This window comes from Pleurodeles waltl, chromosome 1_2 (genome assembly GCF_031143425.1).
Source record: "Pleurodeles waltl isolate 20211129_DDA chromosome 1_2, aPleWal1.hap1.20221129, whole genome shotgun sequence".
Taxonomy (NCBI): Eukaryota; Metazoa; Chordata; class Amphibia; order Caudata; family Salamandridae; genus Pleurodeles; species Pleurodeles waltl.
The window spans coordinates 115,405,735-115,418,489 of record NC_090437.1 but is presented as its reverse complement, the minus strand read 5'-3'; the positions used below and the strand labels follow the sequence as shown (position 1 = coordinate 115,418,489).

General features: G+C 47.7%; 1 protein-coding gene across 1 annotated transcript in view; it reads left to right on the top strand.

The window, feature by feature from the left end:
• The window catches only part of LOC138253600 (uncharacterized), a 68,428-nt gene extending 58,410 nt beyond the window's left edge, over window positions 1-10,018 (top strand). The window contains exon 2 of the mRNA XM_069205796.1: window positions 9,831-10,018. Coding sequence (XP_069061897.1) covers window positions 9,831-10,018 — 188 coding nt within the window. The remainder of the gene's footprint in view (window positions 1-9,830) is intronic.
• The last annotated feature ends 2,737 nt before the right edge of the window (window positions 10,019-12,755 follow it).

Below are 12,755 nucleotides of genomic sequence, written 5' to 3'. Positions count from 1 at the left end.
TCCTTTGGGAAGCCCACTCTGGAAAATATTCCCAGTAGGGCCTTTGCCACTGCAGGTGCTGTAGTGGTCCTTAAAGGAATAGCTTCAGGATATCTTGTGGCATGGTCCACTACCACTAAAATAAATCTATTGCCTGAAGCAGTAGGAGGGTCAAGGGGGCCAACTATGTCAACCCCTACCCTTTCAAAGGGAACCCCAACCACAGGCAGTGGAATAAGGGGTGCCTTTGGGGTGCCACCTGTCTTGCCACTGGCTCGACAGGTTTCACAGGACTTACAAAATTCCTTTGTGTCCTCAGACATTCTAGGCCAATGAAACAGGGGAACAAGCCTGTCCCAAGTTTTCATTTGTCCTAGATGCCCAGCTAGGGGAATGTCATGTGCCAGGGTTAGGAGGAACTTTCTGTACTCCTGAGGAATCACTAATCTCCTGGCAGCTCCAGGTTTAGGATCCCTATGCTCAGTGTACAAGAGGTTGTCCTCCCAGTAAACTCTGTGAGAGTCACTGACATCCCCATTAGCCTGTTTGACAGCTTGCTGTCTGAGACCCTCTAATGTGGGACAGGTTTGCTGTGCCACACTCAGCTCCTCTCTGGCATGCCCCCCTTCACCCAAAAGCTCAGCAGTGTCTGCTTCCAGCTCCTCTGGTGTAGGTTCTGCACAGGGAGGGAATTCTTCTTCCTCAGAAGTAGAATCCACAGGAGAGGGAGGGATAGTAGGAAGTGGTTTGCTTCTACTAGCCCTAGCTTTAGGGAGCACTTGGTCCATTGTTCCAGGATCCAAGCTTCCCTGTCCTTTTTGCTTTTTGGCCTGAGCCCTGGTTAAAGCAAAAATATGCTCTGGGATGCCCAGCATTGCTGCATGGGCCTCCAACTCCACATCTGACCAAGCTGATGTCTCCAAATCATTTCCTAGTAGACAGTCTACAGGTTTATCTGTGGCTACCACAACTTTCTTTGGACCAGTAACCCCCCCCCCAGTTGAGACTAACAACAGCCATGGGGTGGCTAAGTGTGTTGTTGTGAGCATCGGTTACTTGGTACTGGTGACCAAGTAGGTGTTGTTCAGGGTGGACCAGTTTCTCTATGACCATAGTCACACTGGCACCAGTGTCCCTGTAGGCCTGAACCGCAACACCATTTATTAGGGGTAGCTGCTTGTACTTATCCATATTAAGGGGACAAGCAACTAAGGTGGCTAAATCAATAGCCCCCTCAGAGACTAGTATAGCCTCTGTGGTCTCCCTAACCAGACCAACCCCAACTAAGTTACCAATAGTGAGCCCAGCTACTCCCTTGGATTGGCTATTAGTAGGTTTGCTCCCACCACCACTGCTATTAGTAGGGACACTAGGTGTAGCAGTAGCGGTTGTAGTGGTAGGAGGCTTGGTGCTTTTCTTTGGACAACTGGGATCTGTTGTCCAATGGCCTTTTACTTTACATAAATAGCACCATGGTTTCTTTTCTTTGTTTTGATTAAAGGAGGATTTGGACCCACCACCCCCACCAGAGTGTTTTTGTGGGCCTGATGAAGCCACATTTTTAGATTTGTCCCCACCCTTGTCAGAAGACTTACCATCCTTCTTTTTGTTGCCATCTTTGTCACCCCCTGTATGAACTTTTCTGTTCACCCTTGTTCTGACCAATTTGTCTGCCTTCTTTCCCAATTCTTGGGAAGAGGTCAGATCAGAGTCCACCAAGTACTGGTGCAACAAATCAGACACACAATTATTAAGAATATGCTCTCTCAGGATCAAGTTATACAGGCTGTCATAATCAGTAACTTTACTGCCATGTAACCACCCCTCCAAGGCCTTCACTGAATGGTCAATGAAATCCACCCAGTCTTGTGAAGACTCCTTTTTGGTCTCTCTGAACTTTATCCTGTATTGTTCAGTGGTTAAGCCATAACCATCCAGGAGTGCATTCTTAAGAACTTGGAAATTATTAGCATCATTTTCTTTCACAGTAAGGAGCCTATCCCTACCTTTTCCACTAAATGATAGCCATAGGATAGCAGCCCACTGCCTTTGAGGGACATCCTGTACAACACAGGCCCTCTCAAGTGCAGCAAACCACTTGTTAATGTCATCCCCCTCCTTATAAGGGGGAACTATCTTATGCAGATTCCTGGAATCATGCTCTTTTGCAGGATGACTATGGGGAATACTGCTGCTGCCACCATGGGTTTCTAAACCCAGTTTCTGTCTCTCCTTCTCTACTTCTAAAGTCTGTCTATCCAAATCCAGCTGTTGCTTCTTGAGCTTCAGTCTGGTTTGTTCCACTCTCAATCTATTGAGCTCCCTTTCTAACAATCTGTCATCAGGGTGGGTGGGAGGGACATGCCTTGAAACAGAAGTATGGTGAGAATGGACAGAAGGAGACCTGTCCCTTACAGAAGCCACCCTAACAGCTTGGCTAACAGAAACATCACTACCAGTATGGTGAGAATAAATGCTTTTGCTATGATGTGAGACAACACTATTTATACGGTGTGGCTCATCATCATTACCAACTATGCTAGACTGTCTTGTAATGGGCAGGCTAGGAAGTTTCTTTCCTGAATCTTTTCCTGGGGGAGTCCCTGGATCAGATTGAGAACCATTAGCTACTTTTTCAACAGATGGGGCACTTCTAGCCTTATCCTGTTCTCTAAGCATGTTAAGTAACAGTTCCAAGGAAGGATTCTTCCCTACACTCAAACCTCTCTCTACACAGAGACTCCTTGCTCCTTTCCAGCTAAGGTGGTCATATGCAAGTTTGGACAGATCAACATTTTGGCCTGTGCCAGACATTTTTCGAGAGAGTTAAAGTGATAGTAAAAGATAAAAAGTTTGTAAGAGCTTTTAAAAAGACAGAGAAAAAAAACTTTTTAAACTTTTTAGAACTTTTTGGAAAGTTAGAAGTACTTTTCAGCACTTAGAAAAGAGTGAAAAGAGGAAATGCAAAACTTTTTGGCTATGTGTATATACACTGACCTTGTTTTGTATATTTGTCTCTTATGAAAAGTACAATGACAAGAGTGGTAAGTAGTCTCAAAGCACTTATCCCACCGCTGCACAACCAATGTAGGAGGCTGGACTGGCTTGTAGTGAGTACCAAGGGGTACTTGCACCTTGCACCAGGCCCAGTTATCCCTTTTTAGTGTATAGGGTGTCTAGCAGCTTAGGCTGATAGATAATGGTAGCTTAGCAGAGCAGCTTAGGCTGAACTAGGAGACGTGTGAAGCTACTACAGTACCACTTAGTGTCATATGCACAATATCATAAGAAAACACAATACACAGTTATACTAAAAATAAAGGTACTTTATTTTTATGACAATATGCCAAAGTATCTTAGAGTGTACCCTCAGTGAGAGGATAGGAAATATACACAAGATATATATACACAATAGCAAAAATATGCAGTATAGTCTTAGAAAACAGTGCAAACAATGTATAGTTACAATAGGATGCAATGGGGAAACATAGGGATAGGGGCAACACAAACCATATACTCCAAAAGTGGAATGCAAACCACGAATGGACCCCAAACCTATGTGACCTTGTAGAGGGTCGCTGGGACTATTAGAAAATAGTGAGAGTTAGAAAAATAACCCTCCCCAAGACCCTGAAAAGTGAGTGCAAAGTGCAATAAAGTTCCCCTAAGGACAAAGAAGTTGTGTTAGAGGAATAATGCAGGAAAGACACAAACCAACAATGCAACAACTGTGGATTTCCAATCTAGGGTACCTGTGGAACAAGGGGACCAAGTCCAAAAGTCACAAGTAAGTCGGAGATGGGCAGATGCCCAGGAAATGCCAGCTGCGGGTGCAAAGAAGCTGCTACTGGACAGAAGAAGCTGCGGTCTCTGCAGGAACGAAAAGGGCTAGAGACTTCCCCTTTGGTGGACGGATCCCTCTCGCCGTGGAGAGTCGTGCAGAAGTGTTTTCCCGCCGAAAGAACGCCAACAAGCCTTGCTAGCTGCAAATCGTGTGGTTAGCGTTTTTGGACGCTGCTGTGGCCCTGGAGGGACCAGGAGGTCGCAAATTGGACCAGGAGAGAGAGGGGACGTCGAGCAAGACAAAGAGCCCTCTCAGCAGCAGGTACCAGCCGGAGAAGTGCCAGAAACAGGCACTACGAGGATGTGTGAAACGGTGCTCACCCGAAGTCGCACAAAGGAGTCCCACGTCGCCGGAGACCAACTTAGAACGTCGTGCAATGCAGGTTAGAGTGCCGTGGACCCAGGCTTGGCTGTGCACAAAGGATTTCCGCCTGAAGTGCAAAGGGGCCGGAATAGCTGCAAAAGTCGCGGTTCCCAGCAATGCAGCCCAGCGAGGTGAGGCAAGGACTTACCTCCACCAAACTTGGACTGAAGAGTCACTGGACTGTGGGGGTCACTTGGACAGAGTCGCTGGATTCGAGGTGTAGGAAAGTACCATCTTGCCTGGCATGTTACCCCCATTTTTCACTGTATATATGTTGTTTTAGTTGTATTTGTCACTGGGACCCTGGTAACCCAGGGCCCCAGTGCTCATAAGTGTGCCTGAATGTGTTACCTGTGTAGTGACTAACTGTCTCACTGAGGCTCTGCTAATCAGAACCTCAGTGGTTATGCTCTCTCATTTCTTTCCAAATTGTCACTAACAGGCTAGTGACCATTTTTACCAATTTACATTGGCTTACTGGAACACCCTTATAATTCCCTAGTATATGGTACTGAGGTATCCAGGGTATTGGGGTTCCAGGAGATCCCTATGGGCTGCAGCATTTCTTTTGCCACCCATAGGGAGCTCTGACAATTCTTACACAGGCCTGCCACTGCAGCCTGAGTGAAATAACATCCACGTTATTTCACAGCCATTTTACACCGCACTTAAGTAATTCATAAGTCACCTATATGTCTAACCTTTACTTGGTAAAGGTTAGGTGCAAAGTTACTTAGTGTGAGGGCACCCTGGCACTAGCCAAGGTGCCCCCACATTGTTCAGAGCCAATTCCCTGAACTTTGTGAGTGCGGGGACACCATTACACGCGTGCACTACATATAGGTCACTACCTATATGTAGCTTCACAATGGTAACTCCGAATATGGCCATGTAACATGTCTATGATCATGGAATTGCCCCCTCTATGCCATCCTGGCATAGTTGGCACAATCCCATGATCCCAGTGGTCTGTAGCACAGACCCTGGTACTGCCAAACTGCCCTTCCTGGGGTTTCACTGCAGCTGCTGCTGCTGCCAACCCCTCAGACAGGCAGCTGCCCTCCTGGGGTCCAGCAAGGCATGGCCCAGGATGGCAGAACAAAGAACTTCCTCTGAGAGAGGGTGTTACACCCTCTCCCTTTGGAAAATGGTGTGAAGGCAGGGGAGGAGTAGCCTACCCCAGCCTCTGGAAATGCTTTGTTGGGCACAGATGTGCCCAATTCTGCATAAGCCAGTCTACACCGGTTCAGGGGACCCCTTAGCCCTGCTCTGGCGCGAAACTGGACAAAGGAAAGGGGAGTGACCACTCCCCTGACCTGCACCTCCCCTGGGAGGTGTCCAGAGCTCCTCCAGTGTGCTCCAGACCTCTGCCATCTTGGAAACAGAGGTGCTGCTGGCACACTGGACTGCTCTGAGTGGCCAGTGCCACCAGGTGACGTCAGAGACTCCTGCTGATAGGCTCCTCCAGGTGTTAGTATCCTATCCTCTCTCCTAGGTAGCCAAACCCTCTTTTCTGGCTATTTAGGGTCTCTGTCTCTGGGGAAACTTTAGATAACGAATGCAAGAGCTCATCCGAGTTCCTCTGCATCTCTCTCTTCACCTTCTGCCAAGGAATCGACTGCTGACCGCGCTGGAAGCCTGCAAACCTGCAACATAGTAGCAAAGACGACTACTGCAACTCTGTAACGCTGATCCTGCCGCCTTCTCGTCTGTTTTCCTGCTTGTGCATGCTCTGGGGGTAGTCTGCCTCCTCTCTGCAACAGAAGCTCCGAAGAAATCTCCCGTGGGTCGACGGAATCTTCCCCCTGCAACCGCAGGCACCAAAAAGCTGCATTACCGGTCCCTTAGGTCTCCTCTCAGCATGACGAGCGAGGTCCCTCGAATCCAGTGACTCTGTCCAAGTGACCCCCACAGTCCAGTGACTCTTCAGTCCAAGTTTGGTGGAGGTAAGTCCTTGCCTCACCTCGCTGGGTTGCATTGCTGGGAACCACGACTTTTGCAGCTACTCCGACCCCTGTGCACTTCCGGCGGAAATCCTTTGTGCACAGCCAAGCCTGGGTCCACGTCACTCTAACCTGCATTGCACGACTTTCTAAGTTGGTCTCCGGCGATGTGGGACTCCTTTGTGCGACTTCGGGTGAGCACCGTTTCACGCATCTTTGTAGTGCCTGTTTCTGGCACTTCTCCGGATGGTACCTGCTGCTGAGAGGGCTCCTTGTCTTGCTCGACGTCCCCTCTCTCCCCTGGTCCAATTTGCAACCTCCTGGTCCCTCCAGGGCCACAGCAGCGTCCAAAAACGATAACCACATGATTTGCAGCTAGCAAGGCTTGTTGGCGTTCTTTCGGCGGGAAAATACTTTTGCACAACTCTCCACGGCGAGAGGGATCTGTCCACCTAAGGGGAAGTCTCTAGCCCTTTTCGTTCCTGCAGAAACCTCAGCTTCTTCTGTCCAGTAGAAGCTTCTTTGCACCCACAGCTGGCATTTCCTGGGCATTTGCCCATCTCCGACTTGCTTGTGACTTTTGGACTTGGTCCCCTTGTTCCACAGGTACCCTAGATTGGAAATCCACAGTTGTTGCATTGTTGGTTTGTGTCTTTCCTGCATTATTCCTCTAACACGACTTCTTTGTCCTAAGGGGAACTTTAGTGCACTTTGCACTCACTTTTCAGGGTCTTGGGGAGGGTTATTTTTCTAACTCTCACTATTTTCTAATAGTCCCAGCGACCCTCTACAAGGTCACATAGGTTTGGGGTCCATTCGTGGTTCGCATTCCACTTTTGGAGTATATGGTTTGTGTTGCCCCTATCCCTATGTTTCCCCATTGCATCCTCTTGTAACTCTACATTGTTTGCACTGTTTTCTAAGACTATACTGCATATTTTTGCTATTGTGTATATATATCTTGTGTATATTTCCTATCCTCTCACTGAGGGTACACTCTAAGATACTTTGGCATATTGTCATAAAAATAAAGTACCTTTATTTTTAGTATAACTGTGTATTGTGTTTTCTTATGATATTGTGCATATGACACTAGGTGGTACTGTAGTAGCTTCACACGTCTCCTAGTTCAGCCTAAGCTGCTCTGCTAAGCTACCATTATCTATCAGCCTAAGCTGCTAGACACCCTATACACTAATAAGGGATAACTGGGCCTGGTGCAAGGTGCAAGTACCCCTTGGTACTCACTACAAGCCAGTCCAGCCTCCTACACGAGGGACCTCGCTCGTCGTGCTGAGAGGAGACCCAAGGGACCAGTGATGCAGACTTTTTGGTGCCTGTGGTTGCAGGGGGAAGATTCCGTCGACCCACGGGAGATTTCTTCAGAGCTTCTGGTGCAGAGAGGAGGCAGACTACCCCCACAGCATGCACAAGCAGGAAAACAGTCGAGAAGGCGGCAGGATCAGCGTTACAGAGTTGCAGTAGTCGTCTTTGCTACTATGTTGCAGGTTTGCAGGCTTCAAGCGCGGTCAGCAGTCGATTCCTTATCAGAAGGTGAAGAGAGAGATGCAGAGGAACTCGGATGAGCTCTTGCATTCGTTATCTAAAGTTTCCCCAGAAACAGAGACCCTAAATAGCCAGAAAAGAGGGTTTGGCTACCTAGGAGAGAGGATAGGCTACTAACACCTGAAGGAGCCTATCAGAAGGAGTCTCTGACGTCACCTGGTGGCACTGGCCACTCAGAGCAGTCCAGTGTGCCAGCAGCACCTCTGTTTCCAAGATGGCAGAGGTCTGGAGCACACTGGAGGAGCTCTGGACACCTCCCAGGGGAGGTGCAGGTCAGGGGAGTGGTCACTCCCCTTTCCTTTGTCCAGTTTCGCACCAGAGCAGGGCTAAGGGGTCCCTTGAACCGGTGTAGACTGGCTTATGCAGAATTGGGCACATCTGTGCATTTCCAGAGGCTGGGGGAGGCTACTCCTCCCCTGCCTTCACACCATTTTCCAAAGGGAGAGGGTGTAACACCCTCTCTCAGAGGAAGTCCTTTGTTCTGCCATCCTGGGCCAGGCCTGGCTGGACCCCAGGAGGGCAGATGCCTGTCTGAGGGGTTGGCAGCAGCAGCAGCTGCAGTGAAACCCCAGGAAGGGCAGTTTGGCAGTACCAGGGTCTGTGCTACAGACCACTGGGATCATGGGATTGTGCCAACTATGCCAGGATGGCATAGAGGGGGCAATTCCATGATCATAGACATGTTACATGGCCATATTCGGAGTTACCATTGTGAAGCTACATATAGGTAGTGACCTATATGTAGTGCATGCGTGTAATGGTGTCCCCGCACTCACAAAGTTCAGGGAATTGGCTCTGAACAATGTGGGGGCACCTTGGCTAGTGCCAGGGTGCCCTCACACTAAGTAACTTTGCACCTAACCTTTACCAGGTAAAGGTTAGACATATAGGTGACTTATAAGTTACTTAAGTGCAGTGTAAAATGGCTGTGAAATAACGTGGACGTTATTTCACTCAGGCTGCAGTGGCAGGCCTGTGTAAGAATTGTCAGAGCTCCCTATGGGTGGCAAAAGAAATGCTGCAGCCCATAGGGATCTCCTGGAACCCCAATACCCTGGGTACCTCAGTACCATATACTAGGGAATTATAAGGGTGTTCCAGTAAGCCAATGTAAATTGGTAAAAATGGTCACTAGCCTGTTAGTGACAATTTGGAAAGAAATGAGAGAGCATAACCACTGAGGTTCTGATTAGCAGAGCCTCAGTGAGACAGTTAGTCACTACACAGGTAACACATTCAGGCACACTTATGAGCACTGGGGCCCTGGGTTACCAGGGTCCCAGTGACACATACAACTAAAACAACATATATACAGTGAAAAATGGGGGTCACATGCCAGGCAAGATGGTACTTTCCTACATACTGGAACTCCCTGATAATTCCCTAGTATATGGTACTGAGGTACCCAGCTTCACACGTCTCCTAGTTCAGCCTAAGCTGCTCTGCTAAGCTACCATTATCTATCAGCCTATGCTGCTAGACACCCTATACACTAATAAGGGATAACTGGGCCTGGTGCAAGGTGCAAGTACCCCTTGGTACTCACTACAAGCCAGTCCAGCCTCCTACAGATATTAGTAGTACTACTTTAGGCCTTGGATAATCAGGCCCTCCTATTATTTGTTTCCAGGGTCTGGGGCATCGGCAGCGTTAAAACAAAGGTATACAAGTCAATTGATTTTGATGTCAGTAGTACTATTTGAGGTCTCCTATAACCAGGCACATTTGTTATCTTCATCACAAGAGCCATGACCTGTGACATTCCACTCAGCTTGTATATCAGTACCACTAAGCTGCTATTCTCTATATTGACAATCATGTTCTTGGTCATCGTTATAATATATCCAGCTAACTTAAATACCCCTTTGGGTAGTGCGGAACTGTACATGGTTCTGTGTTTGATACTGGTCTCCAACTTTATCTCAATGGGGGAGTTTTGCCTAAAATGGGCTTTCTGGTCATGTGTTTGAAGGATCATATCTATACCCATAGCACGAGGATGATGCACATTTTCCATATTAAGTTTTGTGATAGAAGGTGTATAAAATTTCACCTCACTTCTGGTCTCTCTGAGATGATTTTTGGAAGAGATATTTTAATGAGTACTTGGATTAATGTATTTTATGTCTTTCAAGAAAATGGGGTGAAGAAGAGGAGCAGAACACGAAGAAGATGTGGTGAGGAAGAGGAGCAGAACACGAAGAAAATGGGCAGCAGAAGCAGAGAAGAACACAGAAGAAGAGAAGAACACAGGAGAAGAGAAGTACACGAAGGTGATGGGGTGCAGAAGGAGAGAAGAAAGCGGGAGAAGAGAAGAACATGAAGGAAGATGGGCTTCAGAAGAAGAGCAGAAAACTGAGGAAAATGGATACCAGAGGAAGGGCAGAAAACAAAGGAAAATGGACAGAGAGAGGACAGCAAAGGTAGGAAGAAAAGTTGGAAGAGAGAGAGTTTCAGAAGACAGAGCTGAGTAACGAGGGGCTGGACGGGGGGAGCCAAGGGAGTACTTACGGTTTGCTGGAAGGTGGCAGGAGCCTGGGCAGGTGGAGCTGCAGCGGCGGGGGAAGTGACCTACCCTAGGGTCAAGGGTCGCTGTCTCTGCCGTGCAGCGGCCGCCATAAGAGGGAGGAGGGGTCAGCTGGAGGTGGGAGGCGGGAGGGGGGCAACGAATGGGAGCGGGGCGGGGGCGCACGGATGGTTGCGGCGGGAAAGCAGAGGGCGGTGGGCGGGGGGTCAGATATAAGGGAAAGGGAAAGAAGAGGAGGAAGGGAAAGTGCAAAAAGAAAGAGGCAGAAGAGGAAGATCACAGGGGAAGGAGGCGGAAAACGAGGAGCAGGGCCAGGAGGAGAGCAGAGGAAACGTGAAGAAGAATGGACGAGGGAGAGAACAGAGAAGGAGGAGGAAGAATGGACTACGGAAGAAGAGAAGAACACAGAAGAAGAACACAGAGGAAGAACACAGAAGAAGAGAAGAACACAGAAGAAGAACACAGAAGAAGAGTAGAACACAGAGGAAGAACACAGAAGAAGAGAAGAACACAGAAGAAGAACACAGAAGAAGAGAAGAACACAGAAGAAGAGTAGAACACAGAGGAAGAACACAGACGAAGAGAAGAACACAGAAGAAGAGTAGAGCACAGAAGAACACAGAAGAAGAGAAGAACACAGAGGCAGAGAGGAACACGAAGGAAATGGACTACAGAAGGAGAGGAACACGAAGGGAATGGACTACAGCAGAAGAGAAGAACACGAAGGAATGGGGTGCAGAAGAGGAGAAGAACACAGGAGAAGAGAAGAACACGAAGAAAATGGGGTGAGGAAGAGGAGAAGAGCGCAAAGAAGATGGGGTGAAGAAGAGGAGCAGAACACGAAGAAGATGGGGTGAAGAAGAGGAGCAGAACACAAAGAAAATGGGGTGAAGAAGAGGAGCAGAACACGAAGAAGATAGGGTGAGGAAGAGGAGTAGAACACGAAGAAAATGGGCAGCAGAAGCAGAGAAGAACACAGAAGAAGAGAAGAACACATGAGGTACTGGGTTTTTCAGAACCGGTACTGATCCTGTAACCCAGCGGTGCCAGGGTACACCCAAAGACCTCGGGTACTTTCCTGATTCAGACCACAGAAACTCAGAGTCTTCTAGGTGAAGTCAAAGATCGAATTTATTGGCTGCAACCAAGTAACAAGCATCCTAGAAGTACAACAGCACGGTTTGTATGTTCTCAGGAGACTGTGTTTCAATGCAAAATCAGGTTTCCTTATATACAGTTTTTTAAGCTTCAGGCAAACATTCTTGACATTTTGGTTGGTCATTCACATGTTTTCACTACAAAGGAAACAACAGTGTCATGATGAAACCTCATATTTCATGTCATCCAACCCATAATAAATTACCCGGCAAGGCCTAGTATTTTACATCAGATAAGTGTGGACCCCCAATAAAAACGGGCACCTCCCCCTCGTAAAGTAAGAAGAAGAAAAGAGCAGGTGCAGGTGCGAGCAAGATTAGGCAGGGTGTGTGAGCGATAATAAGGGTTTTATGGCATGGTGTGCCTTGATGCTATCTGATTCGGTCACTGGGAGAGGGACTGACCAAACAGGTTTGGCCTGAGGCAATGGTTCCAGCTTGCCCAGCTCAGAGAAAAGTCAATCAAGGTGTACGTGTCCTTGGAATCAAATCTGACTGTATTATAAGCCTATGTGAGGGCAACTTTTAAAAATGGCTGCCGTGTATAAAATGGGAGCCACGAGTGCAGGACGAAAATGGCGATTTCGAGGTGAAAACGCTGCTGGAATTGAGCGAAAATGCTCATGCTTAGTGTACTAGTCATTATCGGTCTTTTGATACTAAAATCGTACTGCTGTGGCAAAGTAAATTACATGGGTCCAGAATTTTTAGAACCACAAACCCTCCTTTTGCCCTTACATAGGCAATAAACCTATTCTCATGCTAATCTGAGTCCAGGTCTATGTTTCTAAAGTCGTTGAGATGTTGCTGTAACATCATCCTAGTATTTAGCTCGTCTCTTGGTGCAGGTTTCCTTATGCATGATGTAACACAGAGGCCACATATCGCAGGAGCACACTGCACGCATAGACAGAACAGGAAAAGAATGGCCAAAATCATCCCAATGACCATCAGAATCTTCCATCCCCATGCTGATATCAGTTCCCAGAACCATCCCATTAATGACCAATCTCCTCTATCTAAATGAATAGATTCGGAAATTCTATGCAGTTTGGAGATGGCCTGGTATACTGTTGGAGCGTTATCTGGGACAAAAACACAGCAACTCGATTGGATCAATGTACATACTCCACCCCGGTCTGCAAGTATGACATCTAATGCGACCCTGTTCTGAAGGGTCATAAGACGATCCGACTGGAGCTCAGCAGTCAAGTTACCAAGGGCACCAGCGGTTTCAGCCACGGTGGATTCAACCACTCTTATCAATTGCCTTATGCTCCTGCTGTTACCTATTTGTCCCCAGAACGGCAGAAAACCTTTTACGAAGTCCCCAAATTCTTGTCCTGCAGTGTCTTCTTCACTGAAGACGCCTCTAA